General features: G+C 38.4%; 2 protein-coding genes across 3 annotated transcripts; both read left to right on the top strand.

Annotated features, from left to right (window-relative positions):
* The first annotated feature begins 5723 nt into the window (after positions 1-5723).
* Positions 5724-11429, top strand: fhl2b (four and a half LIM domains 2b). Of its 2 annotated transcripts, none has more exons than XM_056751587.1 (6): positions 5724-5815; positions 7478-7649; positions 9266-9440; positions 9569-9738; positions 10085-10271; positions 11030-11429. In XM_056751587.1, exons 2-6 carry the CDS (start codon positions 7494-7496, stop codon positions 11179-11181), a joined length of 840 nt encoding a protein of 279 aa, XP_056607565.1. In that variant the 5' UTR covers positions 5724-5815; positions 7478-7493; the 3' UTR covers positions 11182-11429. The 2 variants fall into 2 exon arrangements, with proteins under 2 accessions (XP_056607565.1, XP_056607564.1); XM_056751586.1 differs by lacking the exon at positions 5724-5815 and adding an exon at positions 5829-6010.
* A 2936-nt stretch (positions 11430-14365) lies between these two features.
* tgfbrap1 (transforming growth factor, beta receptor associated protein 1) lies at positions 14366-27575 on the top strand. The gene is made up of 12 exons (XM_056750151.1): positions 14366-14505; positions 14977-15678; positions 16148-16342; positions 19314-19468; positions 19563-19645; positions 21695-22036; positions 22306-22363; positions 24250-24393; positions 24480-24626; positions 24907-25066; positions 25146-25582; positions 25682-27575. Exons 2-12 carry the CDS (start codon positions 14991-14993, stop codon positions 25874-25876), a joined length of 2604 nt encoding a protein of 867 aa, XP_056606129.1. The 5' UTR covers positions 14366-14505; positions 14977-14990; the 3' UTR covers positions 25877-27575.
* Positions 27576-27990: the final 415 nt, after the last annotated feature.

Below are 27990 nucleotides of genomic sequence, written 5' to 3'. Positions count from 1 at the left end.
ATGAGAAATGATTATGAGAAATGATTCACATCATTTCTCATAACTTCATTGAAGCTATATGCAGCATAGTACTACACTAACTTAAAAGACATGATGGTTTGGATTGGAATTAGTAACGGACGTTCAACTGTTATGCTGGGCTCAGATTTGTGCCGGAAGAACGTAGTTCCCCATTTCATTTACAAACAGGAGTGTGTTTCTGATTTATCTACTCACTCGTCGTATGATAGTTCTCTAAATCATCGGCTGTGATTGCTTTCAGGCTCTGGCCTCATCACATCCTTTTACCCATTTTAAAATGCTAAAAAATGATAATTATTGCAATTATTTAAACAGAATTTGACGCACATATATGCGGGATAAAAAGTGAATTTAGTGGGGGTTTTTTATCTAGATCATCTATATTGATTCGAAAGTATTGGAAAAATCTATTAGTATGTCCCAAATCATAATATGTTGAAATGAGTATCCAAAAAGTTCCCGTATGAAATGCAAGATGCATAATTATAGGCTACTTGAGACTCAGGGTGCATCAGTGTCACCCTGTCTGTTTCCCTGTCTTCTTACTACCCGGATTTAAAAAAAAATTTTTATCTCATTATTAATTTACCCTTGTGTAATTTCCTACTTGTATACATTCCTTTGTTATGATGAAAACAGAGAATGGTAATTGGAAGAATGTTAGCAATTTTCAAATCTGGGACATCCTTGAGTACCATAATAGCATACCAGATCTACCAGAACTATTTGTTTTCCTAAATTCCTCAAAATATCTAATTTTGTGTTCAACAAGTTCATACATTGTCAAAGTGGATGATGTCCCAGAACGGAAAATTGCTAACAATCTTCCAAATATCTTTCTTTGTGTTTAACAGAACAAAGAAATGTACAAGGTTGAAACAACTTAAGGGTAAATAAATGATGATAGAATTTGTATTTTTGGGTGAACTGTCCCTTTAAGGTTACGATGCTTTTGGGAAAGTTGTACTGTTGTAAGGAATTGAATTATTTAAAATTAGATTTTGTGATAACAAGGTTTTTGACATTTTATGTTGATTGACATCATCATCATGACATTACTGACAAAAACCTCAAAGACAAGCATTCTTTTTACAATGCAAATGTGGTTAATAGGTCAAATTTAATCAGTCAATCCAAAGACCAACAGTGTCCCACACATAACTAAGAGAGGACAAATGTCTCTGTTTGAGTCAGCTAGACATTCTAAAAATCTAAAACATACACCTAACCATACCCTTCAAATACTATTTGTAACTGCAAACATTTTGTTTTGTTTTGACATGTCATTTGAGTGAAGTATTCCATCCTCCAACTTCATCTTTTACTCCCAAAAAACAAAGCTTATCATTGTGTAAGTTCAGAAATTTGTTTTTCTGTTTTTATTAGAACGGGGTATTCTAACTCTAAAATACATAAAAGTGACAAGCTGTTCACAGAGTTTTGTTCGGTATAGTTCAGTTTTTATAATGCATTCAATGAACCTACACTTTTAAAATAAAGTTGCTTAAAAGGTTCTTCACAGCGATGCCATAGAAGAACCATGGTTCAAAAATGATTTTTGGTTCAAAGAACAATCTGTTTCTTACCTTTTTATGATCAAAAGAACCTTTGATCGCCTCAATGAACCTTTTGGGTGTTTTCGGTCCTACATGGAACCATTTAGATAAAAAATGTTCTTCTATGGCATCGTAAAGCCCCTTTTTTTTATAAGTGCATAGTACAGTGATGTAGGTTTATACAGCATATGTATAGCAGTATCTACAAATATACAACAAAAAATATATACCAATACTAAATTAACAGATAATTGTAATTAGAGACAATTGATAATCATTCTGTGGCAGCAAGGGGAGAAAAGGATGACTAGACTGCATGAGATCCTCCAAAGATCTTTATTTATCAAGGTGCTAAATGTGATAATGTTCTGCATCTGGGGTATAAATGTTTAGAAATCTCACAGCTTCTGTGCACTGCACACATGATGCTATTGGTGAAAAGAGCTTAAAAGACAATCTGATACAGATATTGCATAGTGTCAGCAGGTATTTCTTTGTGTGTTATGACTTGAGAGAGCTTTGAACGTTTGGCTAAAGATGCACAGTATTAGAATAAATCTTTATTATAAACTCAATATTAAAGATTCAAGGTTATTTTCACAGAATGTTCTTTACATTCAGAATGATTGGATGTACATGTTGGATGATTTTATGTAGAAAACAATAAATCACAAAAAAATGACTTTAGCTTGTAGACAAAGTCACATATACAGTATGTACAGTATATGAAGTCTAACTGTTGTTATTATAAAAAAAATATCCAAAATCTGTTGATCAAAATGTGTATACATTTCTTTGTTCTGATCAAGACAGATATTTGGAGGAATGTCAGTAACCAAACAGACCTCATCCCTATTGACTTTCATAGTAGGAAAATAAATATTAAAAGGTAGTCAATGGGGAATGAGATCTGCCTGGTTACTGACATTCTTCCAATATCTTCCTTTGTGTTTAGCAGAACAAGGAAATTGTTGCAATTGGGTGAATAATGATGACATTATTGACATTTTTTGGGTGAACTATCCCTTTAATGGGTTTTGTATTTTGTTGTATTTCCTCAAACAGCAAAGATTTCATGCTTGCATGTGCTCTGGATAATAATTGCAAATCAGTAGTAAATACAGATACTTGTGTTGTCTTAGACATCTCAGTGGCAAACAGTAGCAGGTCTGATCCACATATAATTAAATATAAACAGCCAGAACAGCAGGGAACTGGTTAATATCATTTTCTGAAGAGAGTTAAAGTCTTTGGACATTCGTGTAGTTAATGGACAGAACATGGTGTTCTTTAAATTACACAATGGGTCAAAGGATCTCAAGTTAAGGGCCACAAAACACATACAATGTACAAAAGACAAACAATAGTCAAACTTCATTTTAAAAGGAATGCACAGAAATCTGTGTTTGCTTTCCATATGCCACATTCTTAATTTCATCTGTCCGGAGACTACAGATGAAACATTGCTTCTGCTTATTCTGGTCCATATACATTAATGTTCATTAATGTACAATGGCCTTGTTAACTAAATAAACAAATAAAATCTTAACAGAATTAATCTAATCTAAACTGAACTCAAAAGAAAAATGGTTAAACACAGACAAATATAATTGGACAAATGATTAAAATGTCTTCATTGTGTTACACAATATTTTTTCCTAAAATGGTGGTCATAGTAGGTCTGTCGGTTGCTATCATTTTTCCAAAAATCTTTTTTGCGATCAACCAAACAAAGACATTTAGGCAAGTTTGGAACAACTGGGTGAGTAATTCATGATAGAATTTTAATTTTTGGGTGAAATATCCCTTTAAGACTTTTAAAATGCAGCGAGGGGTGTGGATGTGGCTACTGGACACTGGGGGCTCTACAGGGGGCTCATTTCATGCGTCAGAGACCTCTTGTACATGCTGTCTCTGATGAGCAGTGATTTTGTGTTCCAAACTAAATACAAAGTCTTTGGGTTGCTTTAACAACAGAACTCACATAAAGGTACAATGAGGTCGGTAAAATAATATATGTATACAATAAAAAAACTGATCCAAAATAACATATTTTGTTTAAATGATGAAAATAGGGAGGTTTGTTGGTACATACAACAATTGCAGCCGATAGAGACCTCAAAATGCAGCAAACCTATAGAGACCTCAAAAGAATAAAGATTTTCCCAAAGATGCTTCACATGACACATGTGACATTCCTACGCATTAGGTTAGTGTGTTGGAGGGTCGAGCAAAATTCAGAATTTGCAACGCTTCCCTTTAATCTATTGGAATGTAAATGAAATTACTACAACACAAGATCCAATGTACGTTGTTCACCAAAACACACTTGATCTTGACTTGGATCTGCTCCATGTTGTTCTAGGAAAATTTTCCTAGGCATTCTAGGAAAATCCCTGTGTAGTGTTCATCTGCTAACATAATAAAGTAAAGCATGTGATTCACAAAACAATTTCATAATTTCACTGATCTGTTGGGTAATCAATTATTTTTGGAATTTACATCAAAGAACGGCGTGCACAAAGTGAAATGATACATCTAAGCCAGGTCAATACATTTGACTTATAATGTACTGAAGGCAAAATAGCAGACAACTATAAAGGTACATCAGAGCCTGATATTAACACATTTTTTTAGAGACTGTATCTGTCCGACAGGTGAGATCTGCCAGCTCTGGGTGATTTACAGAGCGATGGTCCAAGAGGATCACAGATGACCTTCTCTGCCAGCCATTATCTCTTGTCAGAAAGCTTAAGATGTACCTCTCATACTGTAATCTATTGTTTCTAGATTTATCGAAGGCCTTATCACCAGGCAGAAAGGCTTGCACTTTCTGGACCGCATATGTTTATTGATAAGCCTTAAATGGACATGTGGTGGAATGGTGGTACCCATAGTTCACATAATTCTTGTGTTGAAATAAATTGAAATTAGCTGGGATTTTTTGCTTCAGTCCAGAGCTGTTCCATCAAACTCCGGAATGAATATTCTCTGATCGCTTCATGACATTGGGTTATATTTGGATCTTGGCTGATAGGCTGGTGTGTCTGAAAGGTTCATATGAGCATTGTTGAGAGTTCAACCATGCATTAATACAAATTTCAACCATTTACAGTAAATGACATTAATTGAACCATACATTGCATTAATTCAAATGCTTGCTTATTTGAAGCAAGATTGTTACTTGACATAAACGGCAAAGCAGCATTTGTCTGTTGTGAGAACAGTGATTGTGTGTAAAAAACATCTCTGTCTGAATGCATGAAGTGTGCCTAAAGAAATGTATACTACATGTACACGACACTGAGGTGTAATCAGCTGTAAATTTATTGTCATGGTACTGAATTGCTAATTCTGAGACACAAAGCACAATCTGACTGGGGGAAATAATGTGTTAATTGATAACATACATGACGTTTTGGACTCTAGCTATAGCTGTAAGCAAAATGAAACTGACAGTTGACAGTGACATGAAGTAACAGGCGTTGAGCTTCACGGTCCCATCAGAAGGCATCACCTACTGTGAAAAAGGCTTTTTTGAGTCCCTATCTATTCCTCCACTCTATCACTTAGCAACCTGTGATATTGTGTCCACAGTCTGTAACTAAGATTCAGGTGTTGAGGTGGTGGGAACTATGAGTAAGGCAGAGACCTTTTTTGAGTTGGAGAGTTTTTGTGAGTGCTACATTGTGTAAACAAGATCCATTGTTCACTGAGAGTGATTTGAGAGGTACATTAAACTTTATCTTCTGTTGGGCATTTTTTCAAAACAAGTTTTATAAGTGCTCAATTTTCAACCTTTTCATGTTAAACACTAAATAAATCAAGTAACCGAATGACTAATGGATAAGAATCTGAAAAATGATCTTCCAAACTGTTTCCTCCAATTAAATTATTGTCCAGTCCATGTATATGGTATATGTTGTGGTATAATTTCATTGCTGTTTATTCTGAACTTGGTTGAGAAGTTTACTTGTTGTAGATTCTGGCTCTTTTACTCAGAATTAATGATAGTTAAGCATTTAATGATGTAGTTGAATCATTATGTTGTTGAATTGTTGCATTTGTTCAAGAGCATAGCTACTCAGTATTTATAGCGTCTGATAAAGTGTTGGACACTCATCTCAATCCCCCCACTGCCCCATCCAAAAGTTATCCAATAAAGAGGAGCGCCTACAGCTCACTTTCAGGAAACACAGTCCAGACAGTTCAAAGAAGCACACCGCTAAAGAGCACAGGCAAGTGAACATCGAAATTCTTCTTTTCTCTTATTGTCTTGTCTATTTTCTTTTCTTATATGATCTTATCTCTTCTGGAGTTTTTTCATCTTTTCATCAAAGCTTCCATTTTAGCTTTACGTAGCTTTCTCTAAATTATTATAGATTTTTTTCTTTATAATAAGATGCTGACTTTTAAACTGAAGAATATTGAATGTAAGTATACAGTATCTAATGGAATAAACGTGTTTGCAGTCTTCGACGAGCAGACCAATATCTAATATTAATATTATCATATTTTTCCAATGTAAAAGTACTTAGATTCATAAAGTTATCCAAAGCAACTCTTGATGCGTATAGACTATACATTTCATCAGTATGTGCATTCCTTGGTATTCAAATCCTTACAATTTTAGGTATGTTAATGTATGTTTGGTAAAACAACTGCTTGAAAATGTCTCACATAACTTGTAGTTGCTGTCTATTTTGCTGGCTTAGTGTTGTTTATTTGTTAAAGCATTTTGAAAAGGAATTACATTACAGATGCTAACGCTTAAACACCAGCATGCTGGTATCACAAAGGATGTGTTCAACACTTTTATGGGAGCATTCAGTGGTTTGTTGTAGTTTGTTGGATCAATCTAAACCCCTCATGGCATTTTGTAGATCAGTGTGAATTAGCATTTAGAATGTTGGTGTTTGGTGTTGCGTTTGTTGATTCGAAGTGTGCACATCAGGTCTGGTATGAAAAATGGTGTTGTTGGTTTTTGGACAACGCAGCTTGTCTGAGACATATTTTCCAGCACCTGTCCTGAAATGTCCCACAGACACCCTCTTGTTATCTTTAATGAGCTTCATGTTTCATGATATCACGTCTGGTTTAATTGGGCATGATTGGGTGGATTGACCTTTAGTATAAAAGGACCTTGTGCTTAGACCTCCATCTGTTACATACCATGCTAATTCTCTGTAAGTGTGTAGATGTCTAAGACTAAAGGAATATATTTCTTTCCGGATAGTAAGGGACACACATGGGACAGCTGGAATCTCTCTTGATCTTGTGCCCAGTATTAGTGCCAGCCCGTAAGACCTAGGTCAGATCAAAGAAGTTGCTCAGAAGCAACAGTGTGTGCTCTGACAATTGTTCACGGCATAGATTTAGTGGACTCTTTTACATCTCTGTGGGAGACTGTTTTAACACAGGCATCTATGAGATCATGCTTTCTTTTTAGTCACTAGGATGAATATTCAAAGCGCTGTGATATTTTTTTAATGCTAATCAATACGAATCTTCAACAAAGTTAAAAAAGAAAGATACATTTTCAAATGGTAAGAGACTATCTGTGAAATTAGACCACAGGATTGGTGTGGAGATTATGGCGTTGTGTTCACAAACTCCGGTCTGGACACAGTTCTGAAGGATAACAGAGAAATATTAGCAGAGCTTTACTGAGGTAGACAGAACAGCTGGACTAATACACTGGCATGCCTTCCTCTCTTTCTTTAGAAAGTGTGTGTCATAGTTAGACTTTATCTAGCAGAACAGGTATTATAGGCCTACTGGGTTATGTGCTCATCAGCTTCATGCCAAAAAAGTCTCCAAATGTATTTTCGACTATCAACAACCCTGGATGTTTGCAACATTTAAAGCAATTAAAGCATAAAAACAATTTTATCTTTCAGGCACACAAAGCCCAAGATGGCAGACCGCTATGACTGCCACTATTGCAAGGAGTCTCTGTTTGGAAAGAAGTATGTTCTGCGTGATGAAAATCCATATTGTGTGAAGTGCTATGAAAGCCTTTATTCCAACACATGCGAGGAGTGCAAGAAACCCATCGGCTGCAACAGCAGAGTAAGTTTTAAAAAAACACAACCAATGACTCCTCTGGCAGATTAGTTTAAAACCGAAACTGATTGGATTTGAGCGTCTAGATCAAGAAGGTCTTAGCACGGACTAACTGCTAAAATGTCATTTTTATATAGTAACACTGCACAATGATCTGGGGCTTTGTGTGACCCCCCAGAAAGCCATGAGGTCACATGGAGAGTGGAAGGGGAGAATAACGGCCAGCTCATTTTGGCTGAATGCATCAGGAAATTATTGCTGGGGTGTGAGCCAAACCCAAACAAAGAAAGCAGATTAGCTTTTGTGGAATTACCAGCACCCCATGACCCTGGTGATGGCTAATAATCCTTTACTGTCATTTCAAGGACAAAACAAACCCTGTGTAACTTCAAACTTACACTTAAGAGGTACACTAAAGCATTTATAAAAGATACAGGCCATTTAATTATTAGTTTACATATAATTATTATTTATATAAAGGTATGCAAAGTAGGCTGTATAGATAAAACTGTAAATATTGATAAATCTTGGTATTAAATAAAAATATTTTCTAGGCAGGACATCAAGAATTCCATTACACTCCAAACCCTTAGCAACCCCCTAGCTCCCATCCATATCATTGTGACAATGAGTTTTCCATAGGAGCAATTCCATGCAAATTTCAACCTTAAGACAAAAAAGTTTTAACCCAGGGTTTTCACCATACTCATATGTCAGATGTTAATAGTTGGTGGTTTAAATATCCTCTCTTAAAGTTTTTAATGCATAGTTTTCCATATGTGAGTGAATTGTCAAACCTTTCATGGAATTCTCACATCCGTAACAGTCCAAATTCCTTATTTCTTTTTGTTTGTCCCATATTAATTCACAGAAATCTTACAAAGTATGTTATCTCCCTTTTTGGTCATTGTATTGTTCTGATGTCCTTACTCTATCATCAGGGGTTTAGTAAAATATGAACATATTGTTCAATATATTGGTAATAAATACATTCTCTAAGAATTTTTGAATGAAAATGTCACATCCATAGTGCTGGGATTGCCTGTATGCAAGTATCACCCAGAAAATACAGTAAATGTGGGGGTTGATATATCGGGTCAATGGCAATACACTAAAGTTTACTAATACACGATGGTGTGGAGCAGACTTTGTGCTCCTATTATTACTGTGTCACATTACATGGTCATTAGTCCTGGTGAGGAGGCTAGAAGACAAGCCTGGAGTGGGCCACATCTGTGTGTCACGTCCTTGGCCCAGTTAGCCGCCTCCCCCCTTTAGAAGCAGCCAATCAGGATGACCTCAAAACACCTTGGGCCAGCACACACGCTGTCTTTCCTTCCAAATTGGTGGATAATTAAAACGCTGTGTCATACACTTATCCTGAGGCTATGTGTGCTCGCAGCGCACGACAATTTCACTAACACACTTCAAATGGCAGATCGTGCCGTGATTGGGAGAACGACCTGCTGTGAAACTGACATTGAATAAGCCACCAGCTGTTCAAAGACTTGAAAAAATGACCCCAAAAGACCACCGAGGCCAAGCACTTTTCTTCCTTAACCCAAGATTAATGCATGTGAGGCTCAAAGTTTCAATACTTCAATGTGTTTTTCTCCATCCAGGATCTGTCTTACAAGGATCGTCACTGGCATGATGAATGCTTTCACTGCTTCAAATGTCCCCGTTCTCTGGTGGACAAACCATTTTCAACCAAGGATGATCAGCTACTGTGCACGGAGTGTTACTCGAATGAGTATTCCTCGAAATGCTATGAGTGCAAGAAGACTGTTATACCAGGTGAGGAAACAATAGTTTGCCCATCGTGACATTCACACTTGTTCTTGAAAACATTTAACTTTGGAAACTGAATGCTGTGTACTAAAAGCATAAGATTTGTTGTCGATCTGATTCACCCTTTCTATTAGGCTCAAGAAAGATGGAGCATAAGGGGAACAGCTGGCATGAGACCTGCTTTACCTGCCAGCGCTGCCAGCAACCCATTGGTACGAAAAGCTTCATTCCTAAGGAAAACACTAACTACTGCGTCCCTTGCTATGAAAAGCAGTTTGCACTGCAGTGTGTGAATTGCAAGAAGGTAAGATTACGTCACCATTACACAGCGTATTAAAGATGTTTCATTTACATTTAACCTGTACATTATGAAAATGATTCTTAGTGATTTATAAATGTATACAATTAACAATCTATTTTAATATAATCTATATTAAATATATATTTACATACTGTGGATGACAGAGAATGTGTGCTGCTGTAGTTTTATTGTGTTTACTTTTCACCCAAGTGCTGTACCAAAATATAATGAAGACTGACATAATTATATTACATAAATATTTTAAGTAATGTGTTATGTATGCTTTTTTTAAATAAACACAAACCAAACCTGAGATAGAGCTCTTGCAATGACTCCTGTTCTTGTTTAGCCAATCACCACTGGGGGCGTGACCTACCATGACCAGCCGTGGCATAAGGACTGTTTCCTGTGCACTGGCTGTAAGCAGCAGTTGTCTGGCCAGCGTTTTACCTCTCGTGATGACTTTGCCTACTGCCTCAACTGTTTCTGCAACCTGTATGCAAAGAAGTGTGCTGCCTGCACAACCCCTATTAGTGGTATGACTCATCAGCCTCCATATTTACATCTTATTTTTTGAAGGTTCTTGTTAAGTTGTAGCCTGTGAAGTTGAATAAAACAACAAATGATTTTGTACTTTTGATAAATAAATAAAATCCACTCGTAGGGTAAAATGTATAATTGATCTGCAACAAAGGGAATTGCAATTCTTTACAATATGGTACAACATTGACTTACTCTTTACATTCTGGGTGGGACTAATACTTTTACTGACCAATAAAAAAATGAGACGGGGGCATTTGTGTCAGCATTCATCAGCATTTGTCAATGTAAATCCACTAGGTACATACGTCGACAGAAAAAACCTTAAAAAATAAACGAGTTACCAAAAGAGAATCCAACTGGAGCAGCTAACATTTCACAGAGACTGGGTGCTAACATTCAAACATAGAGCAAATAACTAAGGGCTTAAATACACTGAAGGGAAACGAGGCACAGGCGCAAACAATAACTGAAAACAAAGGATTAGACAAAAGCACAATGGGGGCCTCTAATGGCCAAAACTGAAAAAAAACCCGGCCGTTTGTTAGTGTTTGATGCCACTGGTGAAAAAAATTAGAATATGCCAGATTTAAACTGTGTATGAGAGAAAAAAGTGAAATCTAGTGGCACAGAAATTACACACTTCACCTGTACATTTTTCTTCTTTACCTTTTAGCAAATAATAACCTATATTTCACATTAAAATATTTCTATAGTGGTCAGCCATCTTGCTTTCTATCGCCCCTCTCTACAGGCTTAGGAGGTAGCAAATACATCTCCTTTGAAGAGAGACAGTGGCACAACGACTGCTTTAACTGCAAGAAATGCTCGATGTCCCTGGTGGGTCGTGGGTTCCTGACTGAGAGAGATGAAATTCTGTGCCCTGACTGTGGCAAAGATATCTGATCACACAACGCATTTCCAAACCTTTAACTCTTCTATCAAAGTTCCAGCTTTTATATTTGTTTAATGAAGAGTTTCTATACATAATCAGTTTTAAAGGGGCTTTCTGTGCATGCCAAGGTCTATTATCATAAAACTGTGTCATATTAAGTCTGAAAAAAAAGTTTTTTGAACTTTGAACAACTTAATAACGAGTTAGTTCATTGTGAATGTAAAATCAAAAGATTTACCTATTAAAAATGTTTCTTGTTTATCTTTTTCGTGCTAATATTTGTTTTGAATAAATTGTATTTGTCATTTATTGATATCGTAAACATGTATTTTCTTATATGCATCAGATGTTCTGTAGCCATAGCAAATTCCAATGCTTGTTTCATTATGGAGCTCTAATACCTTTATTGCTCTCAAATACACCAGGGCAATATGTTTATAAGAAAATTCCATTTCAAAGAGCACAAATGCAGATACATAAATAAAATAATATGCCATAGTAAAAACAATGTATTTACAGTAGATCTGTCTTCAACATATGATGCTGGTTCTCCAAAGCCATGATGGTTGGCAGCTGCAGAGTGTAATATACCCCTGACACCGGGGTATATTATATATTAAGTATATACTGTATACAGAGTAGCCATTTTTATCACATCTATGATCCAATATGAATCCAATAAGCCTGGAATGGCCAGACATGAAGTTTGATGGCGAGTGTTTGCGGGGTTGTGGGACACGGGCTGACATACGCTGGTGGAATGCCGCCTTCCGCTGGTAAATACAGAGTTGTTGGTATAAATCTAGTTGAAGGAGTAAATTTGCTCAATTTGTGAGGAGATAAAAATAGTGGTCTCGCTATCACAGCAAGATTGGGTTGGGAGCGCATAGTGTGTGAGCAGGCCCATAACCTGCAGCATTTGCACCGTGTCCAGCACCCTGACGTGAACGGAGGACTGGGGAGCACAGGATCTTCGGGGGTGGTCCGGACAATTCCAGATTTATCTCCTCCTCAGGTTTTTCACCCCACAGGTATTGGGGGTCGTTGCAGGATCGAGCATCAACTTGGGACTGGGACTTTGCATCCTGGGAAGACTGCCATGCTTAGCCGGATGGGAGTGCCTGAGATTAGGTGGCTTGGGACCTAGAGCTGTGATGTCCAGCGTCTTTGGGAGGAAATAGGGCATGGCATGTGACAACTCCTATTCCTCTGTGAAGTGCTTAGTGAAAAAAACCCCCGAACAGGCCAGCCAGGGAGATGGGAGAATTAAGGAGGGCCACCCAATCAGCGTCTATGATGTTCATCAGATTCAACCACAGATGCCGTTCTTGCACCACTAGAATGGCCATGGCACGTCCGACTGCTTGGGCGGTGATCTTCGTGGCGCTTAGAACCAGATCTGTTGAGCTGTGCAGCTCACGGAATACACCGGGTCGGGTCCAGTTTCGTCCATGTCACGGAGAAGCTTCGCCTGGATGACTTGGAGTACTGCCATCACGTGTAGGTCAGAAGCAGCTTGGCCGATGGCAGCATAAGACTTTGTCACCAAGGCAGCACGGCTTGGTAGGGTGGCTGGGTCTCGCTTCCCAGTCACTGGCTGAGGACGGGCAGAGGTGAGTGGCCACATATTCCTCTAGAGGCAGGAGCTTCGTAAAGCCCCGATCGTCAACGTGGAGGGACAGTGCTGTGGGCACAAGTGGAGCGGGGAATGCACCATGTTCTGGTGTGTTCCTGGTGGACGTCTGGGAAGAAGGGAGCGGGTCTCCGGCGGGGAGGCTAATGACGGCGCCCCGACTGCAGAAACCACTTATGTTCCGTCTCGACCGAGAGGACCAATCAATGCCGAGATCCGCAACCGCTCTGGTGAGGATTCAGAGTCAGAGCGAGGATGGTTGTCACTGGATTCCTCAGGGAAGATGCTCGCAGTGAGGGCAGCGTACACCTGTGAGAGCGTTCTCTGCATTGGGCTCGGACTCATATAGGCGAGCAGTGCCGCCAAGGGTATAACTCTGGTTTGAGAAGTGGGGGGACACAAAATGGGGGACAATGTTTTTGATTTGAATCCCATTTCCTGCATGTACATACGTTTAGGCAGTATGGTGATACAAAATCCATGAAATAATGGATGTTCTGCATTGAGGTGAGCGAAGTGTGGATGGAGAGTAGAAAGTCATTTTCTCCATAACACTATCACAAACTCAAAATACCTATGTTTTGCATCGTTTTTGATTGTTTAAATTGATTAAACCACAGAGCGTTTTTATTGTGTAGCATGTTTATGAAGGGGGGAAATCTGAGTATTGACTGATAAACGGACGGAAAAGGGGCTTGTTAACCTGAATCTGCGGTCGGGAGGGGACGAGCCGGATGACTTTCTAAAACGCTTTTGGGTTTAATGTACCTAAACAGCCCACATTTCTGTCATGCCTTGTCATAATCACCAGCTGCTGTTAAAAGAACGAGTCCGATTGTCCATTATAAGATAACAGCTTAACATAGCCTACCGAAACTACTACTTAGCAGCTAGACATTATCATTAATTTCAATATGGATATTCTCTTAAACAAACACGTTCATTTGCTTCAGAAGAGCCACGTCGTGCCGAACTTTGATCGATGGATGCACTTTTTGGAGCTTCAAAAAATTGACTGAAATATCCCTTGAAATCCATGTACAGTTCCATTGGTTGGCCTTGAGTTTAGCCCATGGCTCCCTCTTGTGGATAAAATTTAACTCATGTTTAATAATAAAATGAATAAACATTTAAAATACATTTAAAACGGACTAGTTGCTTTAAACATGCAAATAGGTTGAAATTGGATTTGTTTACATGTAAGATGTAACGAAGAGGCTCCAACCCTTTCAGACCCATCAGGTATAATCTCAGACAAGACTCAAGACCCAGTAAAATGTTAAAAAAATAAAATGTATTTTACTTTTCATTATATTAAAATAACGAGATTAATTGCTAACGTTCTTTTCATCACCGCAACAGCCACGTGACCGCACGACCCACCACCTCATCCCACCCACTGTGCGTCTACAACGCATAAAATATATTTCATTGAAGAATTTGTAAATTATTATGATACATGATTCAAAAATCTATATAGTTCTTTACATTTCAGTTTATTCCAGAATTATCTTTCCACAAATGCCAAAACGCTAGATGCCGCCCTCATCACGTGACCGGATGCATTTCGGTGGAGAAACAGGAAGCGCTATCGCCGAGACATGGGGAGAGGATGGAGGTGGAGTGGTGCGCTTGAATGAAACGGGAAGGCCGTGAAACCATTGCCACCTCTCAAATCAGGACCATACAGACCGCGGCTGGGGTATGACATCCACCCGGATCTATGACACACCGCTCGCCTGCACTCTGCATGCCGCAGCACAAGCGCATTCAAACACATAGCATGTGTCGTAAAGCCTAGAGACCTGCCTGCTTATACAGATTTTTACGCACCGTTTAGCTACGCTCACTTTTGAAATCGCCTATAATTGCCAAAGCAATGACGACAGCTCTAGTGGGTTTTGACGCAACCATAGTCTCCCGTAATCGAAGCACTTGATCTGAATTATTCCTGACTGTCATATGAGAGCTCATGTAGGGCTGTAATGCATGTGAAAGCAATAGCTGGGTTGATGCAGCTAGTTATAGTTATGGTTATGCCAAAATTGCCTTTTTTGCATGTCTCATAGAAAAAATGGCCCTGGTGTAAGCATATTATCTCTAAATCCAGTGTTTATCCTCTCATACTGATTTTTAAGTTGAACTGTGTTTGTCCTTGTCTCTTTTGCTATAGATGTGGGCGGCACCATGAGTGTGAAAGCTTTCGAGCTTGTTCCCGCCGTGGAGCGGGAACAGGTGATGGGCGACAAGGTGCGAATTAACATTGAATGCATTGAATGCTGTGGTAAACACCTGTATTTGGGCACCAACGACTGCTTCATACATCACTTCCTACTAGAGGAGCACACAACAGCCAAGGGCATGCCGGCATACAACGCCCAGAAGCTCCTACATAAATTCCTTGGCTTAAAAAAGCCGGTGTTGGAGCTGAAAGCTGCCTCTGCTTTAGAACGTCTCATTGTTCTTTGTGATTCAACCATCACTGTTGTGGACATGGTTACCCTTGAACCTGTGCCCACTGGAGGAAATAAACTGAAAGGTGTGACTGCGTTTTGTATTAATGAGAACCCGGTGACGGGAGACCCGTTCTGCGTAGAAATAGCGGTGGTGTCAGCACGCAAACGGGCTGTCCAGATCTGTTTGGTCTATGAGGACCGGTTACAAGTGTTAAAGGAAGTAGCCACACCGGAGCAGCCCTGCGCCCTGAGCCTGGATGGGTACTTTATCTGCCTGGCCCTGTCCACACAGTATATGATTCTGAACTACAGCACGGCAGCATCTCAGGATCTTTTTCCGTACGACTGTGAAGAAAGGAAACCTATCGTTAAAAGGATCGGCCGGGAAGAGTTTCTACTGGCTGCCCCCGGGGGTCTCGGTAAGTTAAATGACCCAAAACAGGACAGATAAGTGCATGTGCCTATATTTTTAATGCATCCAGATTTGCCCTGACATAACGTTTTTTATTGTTTATTTATAGAAATCCAAATTATGTAAAACTTTTTATTTAAGGATTTCCAGGAAATATTTGCCATCATAAAGCAGACAATAAAATATGTGACCCCTTATGTAGATAAAAATAATACGATTATTTTCTAGGTCTAAATTCTCAGAGACGCTGGATTACAAATTTGTCTATTTTCTTAAAGGAGGTGCCTGATATAACCCTGGGGAGTCAATGTGACGAATCATTTTTACTTTAACTATGTCTATTATTTGTTTGTTTGTTTACGGCTTCTATTATAGCTTCAGCCACATCCCACCTGAGATGTTCTTTTTGTCTCTGACTGTCGTCATGGTGATTATTTAGCATGAGTCATGCTGGTCTCTGTATCTTCATCTCTCAGGGATGTTTGCTAACGCGGAGGGCATATCTCAGCGCGCACCGGTGAGCTGGTCAGAGAACGTGATCGCAGCATCTGTGTGCTTTCCATATGTGGTTGCGCTGGACGAAGGTTTTGTGACTGTTCACAGCATGTTGGACCAGCAGCTCAAACAGACGCTCCCTTTCAGAGATGGACACCTACTGCAAGATTTTGAAGGTTAGAGTCACCCTAACACTTTGTTCGCTTCAAAGAACCTTTTGTGTTGAAGACCTTTGTCAGAGGAGATTTGTCATCAAGCTATAAAAGGACAGTTGCTTTTAATATGTCATTTGTTTAGCTGACAGAACACCAAAAACACTAACATTCAAAAGTTTAGCACCACAGGTAATGAATAAAAATATCTATGACATATTATTACTTATGAGCCATTCCGTGTCAAATCAACCATATTTAGAATATTTCCTGGCTCGACATCTGATATGGGTTTTAGAATGAAGTGTGGCAAAACTGACTCTATAGCGCCACCTACAAAATTTAAACGAAGCAGGTCTTCGTGCTGTGTGTGCCAGTTGTGGTTGACAACACACACATATAACATATAACGCATGTCCTGGCCACTTTCTTCATTTTTGTCACCATTTGCATAAAATGCATCAAGGATTGCTCAAATTAACAGATTTTACCAACAGATTTACAAATCTCTGTGTAAATAAAAATTATGACATTTTTTCATGTCATTTTACCCCCTCTAATATGGCTCCACATTTCTGATGAAAATTGACATTTTTACCTCCTGTCACAAATGAATCGATGACTTAATAACTATTAATCAGTGGCATTTAATATTTTGGCTTTCATTAATTTTGTAAAAAAAAACAGGGCCGTGGACCTCGGGTTAAGTTGACACGGAATGACCTTTATACAATTTTTGTGGAAAGATTAAATTGGCTAATTGTAAATATTTTTAAGGTCCTACTTTGGTTTATGGAGTGTCCAATAACAAGTTTATGTAGGTAGAAGGTGTAAAAACGCTATTATTTCGTAATAATAGGCAGTTATTCTTACATTACTTCTTGACTGACTCTCAAACGATCTGTTCTTAGATTCATCTCTTTAATTCCCTCTTTTCCGCTACCCTAGTCTGATGTGATTGGCCAGATGGTCTAGCCTGCAGTGATTGGTTTAGCGCGAATGAGGTTTACGAGCTTCAATGTTCGGGGCAGAAGAATGAAGTTTTCGCGGGCTGTCCTACGCAAAATGTAGGCGCGGACTATATGTAGATACGAAAAGCCGAGGTGGTTCGCGAATTGGACAAGTGACGACTGGTTTGCGTGATTCAGTCTCGACTCCCTTTTTTCCAAGCCAATAACTTTGTTATTCATTCCCCTTCGGATTTACAACTTGGCAGACTGCTTACTTTCAAACACGGCAACATTACATACTGCATGAAATGTAATTTTCATGGACTCATGTTATGTACTCTTTAAGGAAATATTGTCTGTATGGTCCAAATATATTCCAAATATGTTTGTATATTATAATATTCCAAATATTCACAAGCCTAAACCACTCCCCTAGAGAATTGTCAGTCTTAATGATTGGTTCTTTTTACTAGAAGGTGGTACCTAACTGTAGCTTCTGCGATGACTGTTGCAGTTTTTGGTTAAACTTTTATTTTCATAGTAGTCTTTGACATTCTGCTAGTGCTAACTAAAAGTTAATTTTTAGTTGACTTGAACTGAACTGTAACTACTGTACAACTAACCCTCAAGAGAGTATTTATAGACTGTTAAGGTTGGTAGGATAACTTCTTGATAGTGAGTAGATGTCTATTGGGGAATCTTTAAAGGAAAGTGTCAGCTGATATTAAGGAGACAGTTTATGGCTGTAAGTTAACAAGTTGCAGTTTGGAAAAAGTTGGAAAGTGGACTATATAAATAAAGCCAGTATTCCTCATTCATAGTTTAGATGTGGCTTCTTGTTAATATATAGCCTTGTGTTTATATTTCTCCTAAGAGAATTTTTGAAACCACACTTTCACCTCATGCAATAATTTTATTAAAAACTGTTATCTGGAGCCGTGTGGAATGTCACAGATATAGGCATTTGTATATCTGTCTTAGTTGGTATTCCATTTAATGCTGGTGCTGCAGTCTAGTGTTTACAAGTATTGATTTCTGTGAAGTGCTGAGTTAAATTTCCCTACAAAGCAGCAAAGACATTTTGTCCTGTCAAGTCTTGCTTGATTGAGTCTTGGCTTGAATTAGGAGGTGGTGAAGCAGATTTATTCATGTTTAATAAAGCAAGTCAAGTAGAGAAGGCAATTTACTCGGGATAACACAAAGTAATGTTTTATGACAGGCTTAGATCAGGTCTGTCGCTGATCAGTTTTTAGCTGTCTAATCGTGTGTGGAGTCATCAGGTTCAGCCTTCAGACTTCATAAATTCTCATTTATTTTGGGAATGTGGCTTATGTAATGAGTTTAATGTTTTCTGTATTACTATGTTGAAGTTACTGTGTTTACGTGTACACACCCTGTTGAAAAAACAGCATATGTTGTCTTGTTATGTTTTGATGCTGGTTTAAGCGGGTCATGTCCTGGTCCATATCTGGTTTGAGCTGGTCAAACCAGTATCAAAACATATCTAACCCAGCGTATGCTGTTTTTTTCTACAGGGCATATATTTATATCTAATTTCCTTTTTATTTATGTTCCAATTATCTATTTTGTTTCCTTTTTAATGCTTATTTGTGTTTCTTACACAAACAGCAACACTGCTGCATCCCGCAATCCACTTTAAATGTCTTTATCTTTTGAATAAAACCGTGTCACTTACCTTCTACGTGTTCACACTAACCGCAAATTAAGCATTTTGCTTAAGTAAACATAAAATGTCAATGTAAAGATGCGAACAGATGCTAACTTGTAATAATCGCAACATCCGCACAAGTTGAAAAATTCCAACTCTAGCGAGAAATTTGCGTGATGAGATCTGTTTGAGGAGTCCAAGTAAGTGGAGACACTCCCAAGTGTGTGATGTTTTTCGCGTCACCCACATGACAATGACTAAATTTTACCGCAAGTAATAAAGATCATGGAACGTGATTGTTTGCGTTTTGTGTGAATACAAGCATTATGTTCCAATTATGTTTTAATTCTCTGTCTTTATTTTATTCGTGAATCAGGTAAGATGGTGTTGGCCTCTACAAAGGCAGTGTATATACTGGTTCCTCTCCCTCTGGATCGTCAGATCCAAGACCTGTTGGTGAGCCATCGAGTCGAGGAGGCCCTGACTCTTACAGAGGCCGCGCAGAGAAACATTCCCAAGGAAAAGTATCAGGTACCTTAAACCGTTCTAACAAGGGCAAAAAAATGTGAGAAAAATTGGGGCAAATGTTTTATTGACATTTTTGTCTCTTTTTTTTTTGTTTTAGATTTTGTACAAAAGAATTCTCCAGCAAGCAGGATTCATCCAATTTGGCCAGCTTAAATTTTTAGAAGCAAAAGAACATTTTAGGTGATGTGCACAATTTTGTCAAGTAATTAACACTGTTAAGTGTCACTTGGGCCCAGATGTTTCAAAGGGTGATCGAATTGAGTTAATTAACTTCATTGTTAATCGCTGCCTCTCCCTTGACGCACATGACCCTAATAGCTGTATGCAAATCTGGATAGAGAACAGAAACTAATGGCTGTCAAAAATGTCGTAAATCTACAGTTTTCCATTCTATATGTTTTAAAGCTCCTAGAGATGAGCGGATAATCTAAAATGTCACCCGCATCCGCTGCTTCAAATAAATTATCCACCCGCCACCCGCATAATTTTCTCTGCTATAGATATCCGCACCCGACCCGGACCCGATCGTCTTTTAAATTACTCATTAAATTTTCTAGCACTGTCTTTGTCTTTAAATTAGTGGTGGGCATAGATTAATTTTTTTAATCTAGATTAATCTAGATTAATTCCAAAATTAATCTAGATTAATCTAGATTAAAATGGCTCATTTGAATTCTGCCGAAGGCATTCAGAATATGTGTGCTACCCAAATAATGACTAAAAGTAAGTCTTTGAGAACGGGTTTCTCAAGCCAGGTGGCGCATTAGACCAGGGGCTCATCTCCTGTTTCCAAAATGCATCACAAACTGCTTGAGAAAGCTGTTCTACTATGATAATTGGTGATGAAAATTAAATTATGTTCAATAAGATGAACTTGTGTTTACTTCCGCATTAGCTAAGGGATGATTTCCGTTTAGGTGGTACTTGAGACTGGAAGAGCTCCTACAGTACATTTACATTTAGTCATTTAGCAGATCTCAATACAAAGTTACTGGTTTCAACTAAAGCTAGACCAGTACCTATTGAGAGAAAGTGTTTTTTTTAAACCAATTCCGCATTGCACAAGGTGCAAACAACCTTAGTCTTGTCGATGTTTCTATTGGGAAGATTCTTAAAAATGAATATTCCCTGAAGCAAACCCGGCGGCTTCATAGCTGCATCCATGTTAGCACGTCACGTTTGATGCGGTAATTTCACAGTAACGTTATGTTGTGATCAGACCAAACGCGAATGGCGTGTCAAGCGCGGGTGATTTATGTGTTAATGCAAAGAGGCGATAGACCTACTTGCTGCGCGAATCGCGCGAATGAAGCCCTGGTTATGAGATGATGAGCCGGCTTCTGCTTCCGCGAATGACGCGAGTTGAAAAATATCGTTCTCGCCGCGTACAGTGCAGTTAAGCTGGTATACATCCGCGCTAAAATATCAAGGTGAAAGTCATCATAGCTTGCGTAGTATAGTCCCAGCTGCCAACCCAACTTTGAGAATAGATTAACGGCGACATTTTTTTTAACGCGCGATAATAGTCTCACTGCGTTAACGGCGTTAACGCCGTTAACGGCCCACCACTACTTTAAATACTTAAATCTAATATTTTGATTTAGCACACACATGATGTACCATATTAGAAGTACCAGTCTTATGGCTTTCATATACATACAATGCCTCACAGTCGTTACATATTACATACCCAGTGCTTGATTCTTGCTTGTTAAAACGCTCCCACACGGTACTTTTCTTTCCTACCTTTTGTTTTGTTTTTAATTCTCCCTTTTTAAATTTCTCTCGGATCTGTTTTTTAAAATTACTGCAAATTAGCGCCTGATGAAAAATGCATTGAAAACACATTTGTATTTTTAGAGAAATGTTGTTAATATTGTATATGATATCATCCACCCGCGACCCACCCGCAATTAATCCGAATGTATTTTTTTATTATCCGACCCGCGATTCATCCGCAGCGCCTGCGGATTTAACCGCCATCCGTGCATCACTAAAAGCTCCAGTCTGTTAGTTTCTGAAAAAATCCGTATTTGAACCAGTACATAAAAATGTACTTTCAAAGGGAAATTGTAAATATAATGATAAATAATAATAAATGAGTGTTCATTACTCTAGAACAGTAAAATGCAGTTTTTTGTCCTCAAAAGTTGAAATTCAAATGGAGAGACAAATTCATGGTGTTGGTGTTATGAAAAAATAATTTGGTAAATATTGTGTCAATCTCAGGAAAGGACAGCTGGACGTTCGAGAACTGATCTCCCTGTATCCTCTTCTCCTGCCCGCCTCTTCCACTTTCACGCGGAGTCATCCTCCGCTTCACGAATTCGCCGATCTAAACCACCTAACGCAGGGTGACAAGGAGAAAGTTCAGCGCTTCAAACGCTTCCTCATCAGCTATTTGCACGAGGTGCGCAGCGTCGAAAGTGCTAACGGTTTCCGAGAAGATGTGGACACGGCGCTGTTGAAACTCTATGCAGAGACAGGTCATGACAGTCTACTGGACTTGTTGGCCTCGGACAACGCTTGCCTTCTGACAGACTGCGCCCCCTGGCTGGAGAAACATCTCAAGTGGGTATTCGCTTTTATTTGTCTTTAACTAGCCGTTCGAAGAGAGATTCCATCCTGGTTTGATCTTGAAATGCTCTTGTAGAGCTCCAGCAAACACTCCAAGATAAAACGCACAAGGGCTTGTTCAATATCAAATGTTGTTGATATGTCTGTTTAATCATGATGTATTGGTCAGTTGCCATGGCAGCACATGTTTTATAGCATTATGAAGTAGATGCCAATGTTTACTTTAGTCTTTTTATATCTTAACTATGTTCCCCTCCATTCAGGTATTTTGCTCTTGGGCTTCTGTATCACTACAATGGCCAAGATTCTGCTGCTTTACAGGTGCAATATGTTTTTTAATGAATGTACTATTTTATCTTTGGTTCTGGTTATGATTTCCAAAAATGGTTATGCTACTTTCGCTTGCTGTGATATGTACAGGAAGTGACATCAACACTGCAAAAATGAACCTCTAAGCATAGATATATATATAACTATATACCTCTCCCAAATGTTCCAGGTACCTAGATGTGTCTTAGAACGGTCCACTTTCATCACTCACGGTTTGCTAGAAAGCCCCAACAGTAACAGTGGCTGTGAAAACCACAGGGATTTTAAATTCCTTTTTTTGTTGTCATGTGTTAGTGTAGCAGATATAATGTTTGAGTTTACAACCAGTAAATATGTTTTCATAATCATACACAGTCAGCTTGCTCTGGACCGGCTTGCATCGTCCCAATATGGCGGACGACCTACGTATAACGGCCCATAGAAACAGATGCTAAAACATCTAGTTATTTATATCTATGCTTCTAAGTATTTCTGTCTTATTTTCTAATAAAAATATGTAAAAAAAATAATCTTAATTCTATGGATACTTTTACAACACCAGTCAGAAGTATTTGCTAATTTAATCATTTACTTATTCATATTTTCCCACAATTAAGAATAATACTAGAATACTAGAATAATTTAGAATAAAACAAAGGGAAGTAGTTGCAACTATACAGAATTACCTTGCAACTAAAACAGTTTTTCATATTTTAGCAACTTAAGCGTAGTCACATTTTGCCTATACTATGCATTAATGTTTTCTTGCCATTTTATCAAGCAGCTCGAGGTCTCACACCGAGAAGCTTTTTTAACAATATTAAAGGAGATTCCATCTTTTGAGCTCTTATTGGCTCCTTTTTCTTCATTATTCAGTCAAAGTCATTCATTTAAAAAACATTTATTATTCAATAAAACTTTTTTTTGGGAAAATCAAGTTTTTTTCCACGAAACCAATTTTATACATTTAAGTACCTTGTGCGTTTTTTTTTTTTAAGAGTATCAGAAACACTTCACTGAAGTGTTATAAAAACCTTTTAACCGCCATTTCTCTTGACAAGGAAAGTGACCCAAGACATTTAGTCTGGCTTTATAAACGAAGATATAAGAATCAAATAAGATTGTTTAAAACAAGCTAAAAGCTGAAAACTTTTAAAAACGGGTCTCAAAGTACAAGTTTCTGAAAATGGCACCGTTTTTGTCTCAGTGTGAACTGCAAGATGGAACTTTCTGAAAATGATGACGTCACGCACATGTTCAGTCGCTCGAGCATACCCAAAACAATATGCCGGTGCTGCTGCACATATGTATTATGTTTCTCCAGCAAAAACATTTTGAAAATGCAAAAGAAAAACTTTAATAAAAAAAAAAAAAATTGTGTAAATGTACTCTTAAAGTCCCTGTTATTGTTAAATTACAATTCTTATTTTTTTCATGAAATATTGCAGCGTTTATAGTAATTAGGTGATCAATGTGGGTCATTTTACTTTTAAAATTCATGTAGCCTCATAATCTTCAGTTAAAATCTGGAAATGCACTTCCGCCCTGAAATGACTATCCATCTCAAATTATAAAAATTAGACAGCTTGGCCAGAGCATCCGTTAACTCCTCCCCTTCAACTGTCAGTCTGCTGCCAGTTTCATTTCAAAATCAATGCAACAGCTGTTTTCACACAACCAATCAATTCGCAGTGAAAAACGCAAGACACAGCCACTAATTTTCTCCTTTTAAATGTGTCCGAATACTGAGGTAAAAATGATCGCAACTTTCATTTCATGGGGACTTTAAATGTACAAGCGGTCTTTAACCAAAATGTTATTCTAATAAATAACCTCACAATTGGAAAGACTTTCAGGTACTTGATAACTGATGGCAATTTTCTGTGGTGCTGTTTTAGATGTGGGTTAAGATTGTCAAGGGGGATCTCCAGGACTCAACTCGACCAGATCTCTTTGAGTATGTCGTAGACTTTCTTAGTTTCTGTTCTAACCTTGACCTTGTGTGGCGGCATGCAGATTGGGCACTACAGAGAGATCAGAAGGTTTGTGTTTTATCCTCATCCTAATGAATGCATGACCCAGTGTTCCAAGCCACACAACTCATGTCTATCTGTTGTGTCTTTCACAGATTGGTGTCCAGATCTTCACCAAAAGGCCTGACTCTGAAGGGAAGAGGGGGCATTTAAATCCAGATGATGTGATTGGGTATTTGCAGAAGCACAATAAAGCCCTTGTGCTTTACCTGGAACACCTGGTATTAGAGAAGAGATTGAAGGTAAGAACAAGTTGCAATGGTATTTTCTTCCGAAATGGGACATATCTGAGTGAAACTGCTTTTGATATAAGAAAAGAAATCAAATCTAAAAATTAAAATGATAATAAAAATCTTTAGAAATTGGAAGTTTGGCCATTGGAAATTCATTATTGCCCCAACCCTTATATGAGGGAACATGAATAAAAAAATGATCTGCAGTGAGAAGTCGTTTAAAATAAACACTGTAATATGCTACGGAAAATATAAATTTTCAGCTTGTTGTGTGTCATTGATATTACAGAAAGAGAAGTATCACACCCATCTGGCTGTGCTGTATGCAGACAGAGTGCTCGGGCTGATCTCGAGACCAACCGTCACCGAGGAACAATTGTCCGCTGCCCGCCAGAAACTACAACACTTACTAAAGGAGTCCAGTCTGTACAGAGTACAGTTATTATTAAGTGGGTACCTAGTCTGTAAACCAAAGTCTTGTTAAGCATACACATTGCCCGAATGATTACAGTATAAATTATTTTGCAGATAAACTTCAGGACTGCGAGCTGTTACTACCTGAGCGCGCTACACTACATGGAAAGTTGGAGGAACATGATAAAGCCTTGCACATTCTGGTGCACCAGCTGAAAGACTCGCCTGCAGCTGAGGAATACTGCTCCTGGGCATCTGTAAATCAGGACCAGGCGTACCGTCAGAACCTTTTCCACCAACTCCTGAGTGTTTATCTGGACCCAGATGTACCGGGAGGACCACAAACCATAGCTGCTGTAGACTTGCTTAACCGGCACGCTAACGTTTTTGATGCGGTGCGGGTGTTGGACCTCCTCCCGGAGGAGTGGTCTTTACCACTGCTCCGCCCTTTTCTTTGCGGGGCACTGAGGTCCAGCGTGCACGCAGGGTGCACTTCCCGGGTTGCAGTAGGGCTGGCCCGTGCAGAAAACCTCCAGCTTAAGCATGACAGGGTGAGTTTTACTAAGTTTGGGTTTTTAAACCTCAAAATGCTTTTGTTTTCTAGAGAAGTGTCACAATCATCCATTATTCTTATTTCCCGTTTCACGCAGCTGAAGTATCGAGGTGGGCCAATATTAGTGTCTGAAAAGAAGGGATGCAAGCTGTGCCACAATACCTTTAGTGAGCCAGACTGTGCCTGCTTGCCCGGCGGAACACCTGTTCATATTCACTGTGTCACCAAAAAAGCCCTGGTCATACCTGTAGAGCGGCAGCAAGAGAATGCCCACCACAGCAACCACACATGAAGCCGAAGGGTACTGACGGGCGCTCAACAAGCGCTGGTTTTGGACCCGTATCACACAAATGTTGCAAGAGGGCCGAGCACATAAGGGCTCCTGTCTGGAACTTGCGTAAGAGGATGACCAGATGACCTTTATTTCTCTGTGTGTGTCAGGCAGTGAATGAGTGTGTGTCCGTGTGTGTGTGCATGCATGTGTTGAAAAACGATTTATTCTATCGGCCGCCTGTGTGTATTCACAACACTGACAATGAGTGATGAAGCATTTTAATGAACATCAAACTAAACGTTTATCATTCAGAAAAACTTGCATCGTTTGTTAGCATTTTCCTCATTGCCTTACGGTGGCTGGTTTAGTGGCTTTGTTGACATTTTTGAAATGTTTTTATATGGGCATACATGCATTGTAAACACTGTACAACGCAAAAACACTTGACAGTTAATGCAGCCTCGGGCAGATAAAGTGGTATCTAGGGTAACAATATAACTATGGTTTGTGTACGGCTAGCATGGTTGAGGTAAAAATAACATCTCTTCTAACAACCAGATTTATAAAAAATGGTTAGGCGTTTTTATCAAAAACCAAAGTTTCTCGCTCTGGACTCGGAAATTGAACGGTTATAGCTTTACCTGATTGCTTGCGTCTTTTGTCATGGTCTGTTTAATATTTTGTGGGAGAAATGAAATGTATTTTTTCTTAATTATGAATATGATTGTTATCATAAAATACATTTCATCAATTTAGTCGCAGAGATTTACTGAGATATAAAAATAACGATTTTCCACAATGTTCCATGCTTAAAATCTGGTTTTGCTTTTCAAAGTTACATCACAGTCTTATATAAATATTCTTCAATCAAAGTGTGTAAAACTGAAAATGACTAAGTAAAATACTCCTTGACTAAGCCAGAGGGTTGATTTGACTCCATATAAAAGTTTCACTTTTATAGTCCTAAAGGAACTCTTCACCCAAAAAGGACACTTTCCTCCAGTCTTCATTTACTCATGCTCAAGTTGTTCCAAACCTGTTAACATTTCTTTATTCTAATAAACAGAGAGAAAGATATGTGGAAAGCTTGTAACTAAAACGTTCTTGGCCACCATTGACTACCATAGTAGGATGTTTTTAATAAATGTCTTTGTACTGTTGAACACAAAAGAAGATATTTTGAAGAACGTAGGAAAGCAAACAGTTCTGGGGCACATTTTAATACCATCGTTATTTTTCCTACCATGCAGCCAATGGTGGCAAAGAACTGTTGGGTTTCAAGCATTCTTTCAAATATCTCTGTGTTCATCAGAACATAAAATGTATACAGATTTGGAACAACTCAAGGGTGAGTAAATGACAGAATTATTATTGGGGTGAACTGTCCCATTAAATAATCTGTAAACTGTAAACCATGTTGTATTCAAGCAAACAAATTGATCTCTGACGGAGGCTTTGCTGTTCATACATGTGTAACAGCTAAATTTACCAATTCCTTCCATCCAATTGTCTACAGAGACTAGTTTTTTTTTCCAGTTTAAGTGTAAATGGAAATTCTCTACATTGCTATATCTCTTTATAGCCTCTGACATATTTTATATATGCACATAGATAACAACTGTTAATGATACTATTAATATGCTTTGTAAATCAATGCCAGTGTGGGTGGAATGTACAGATTGTAAAGACGTCCATTTTAATAAACAAAACTGCTTACATCGTTTCAGCTCTATATTATGTTGTATGAGAACATGAAACAGTAACATCATTTGAAAACCGTAAAAGTGTGTCAATATGGGTAGTTTACGAATCCTTCCAGAAGCCTTATAGAGAGCCACTCATTAAAACAACATTTTTTTTTAGTTCATGCACACATAGCAAAATTCATCAATTTTAAGGGAAAGTCCATTCAACAATGAAAATTCTGTCACATTCTCAAGTTTTTCCAAACCTGTGTACATTTCTTTGTTCTGTTGATCACAAAGACAGATATTTGGATACATATAAGAAACTGAGAATTCTAGGGCACCAGTGACTACCATAGTAGGAAAAAAAATCATTCATTTGAACACAAAATTAAACATTTTGAAGAATTCTGAGGCACCTTTGACTATCACTTATTTTAATCAACC

This window comes from Triplophysa dalaica, chromosome 6 (assembly GCF_015846415.1).
Source record: "Triplophysa dalaica isolate WHDGS20190420 chromosome 6, ASM1584641v1, whole genome shotgun sequence".
In the NCBI taxonomy this organism is placed as follows: domain Eukaryota; kingdom Metazoa; phylum Chordata; class Actinopteri; order Cypriniformes; family Nemacheilidae; genus Triplophysa; species Triplophysa dalaica.
This window is presented reverse-complemented; position numbering and strand designations above follow the sequence as displayed.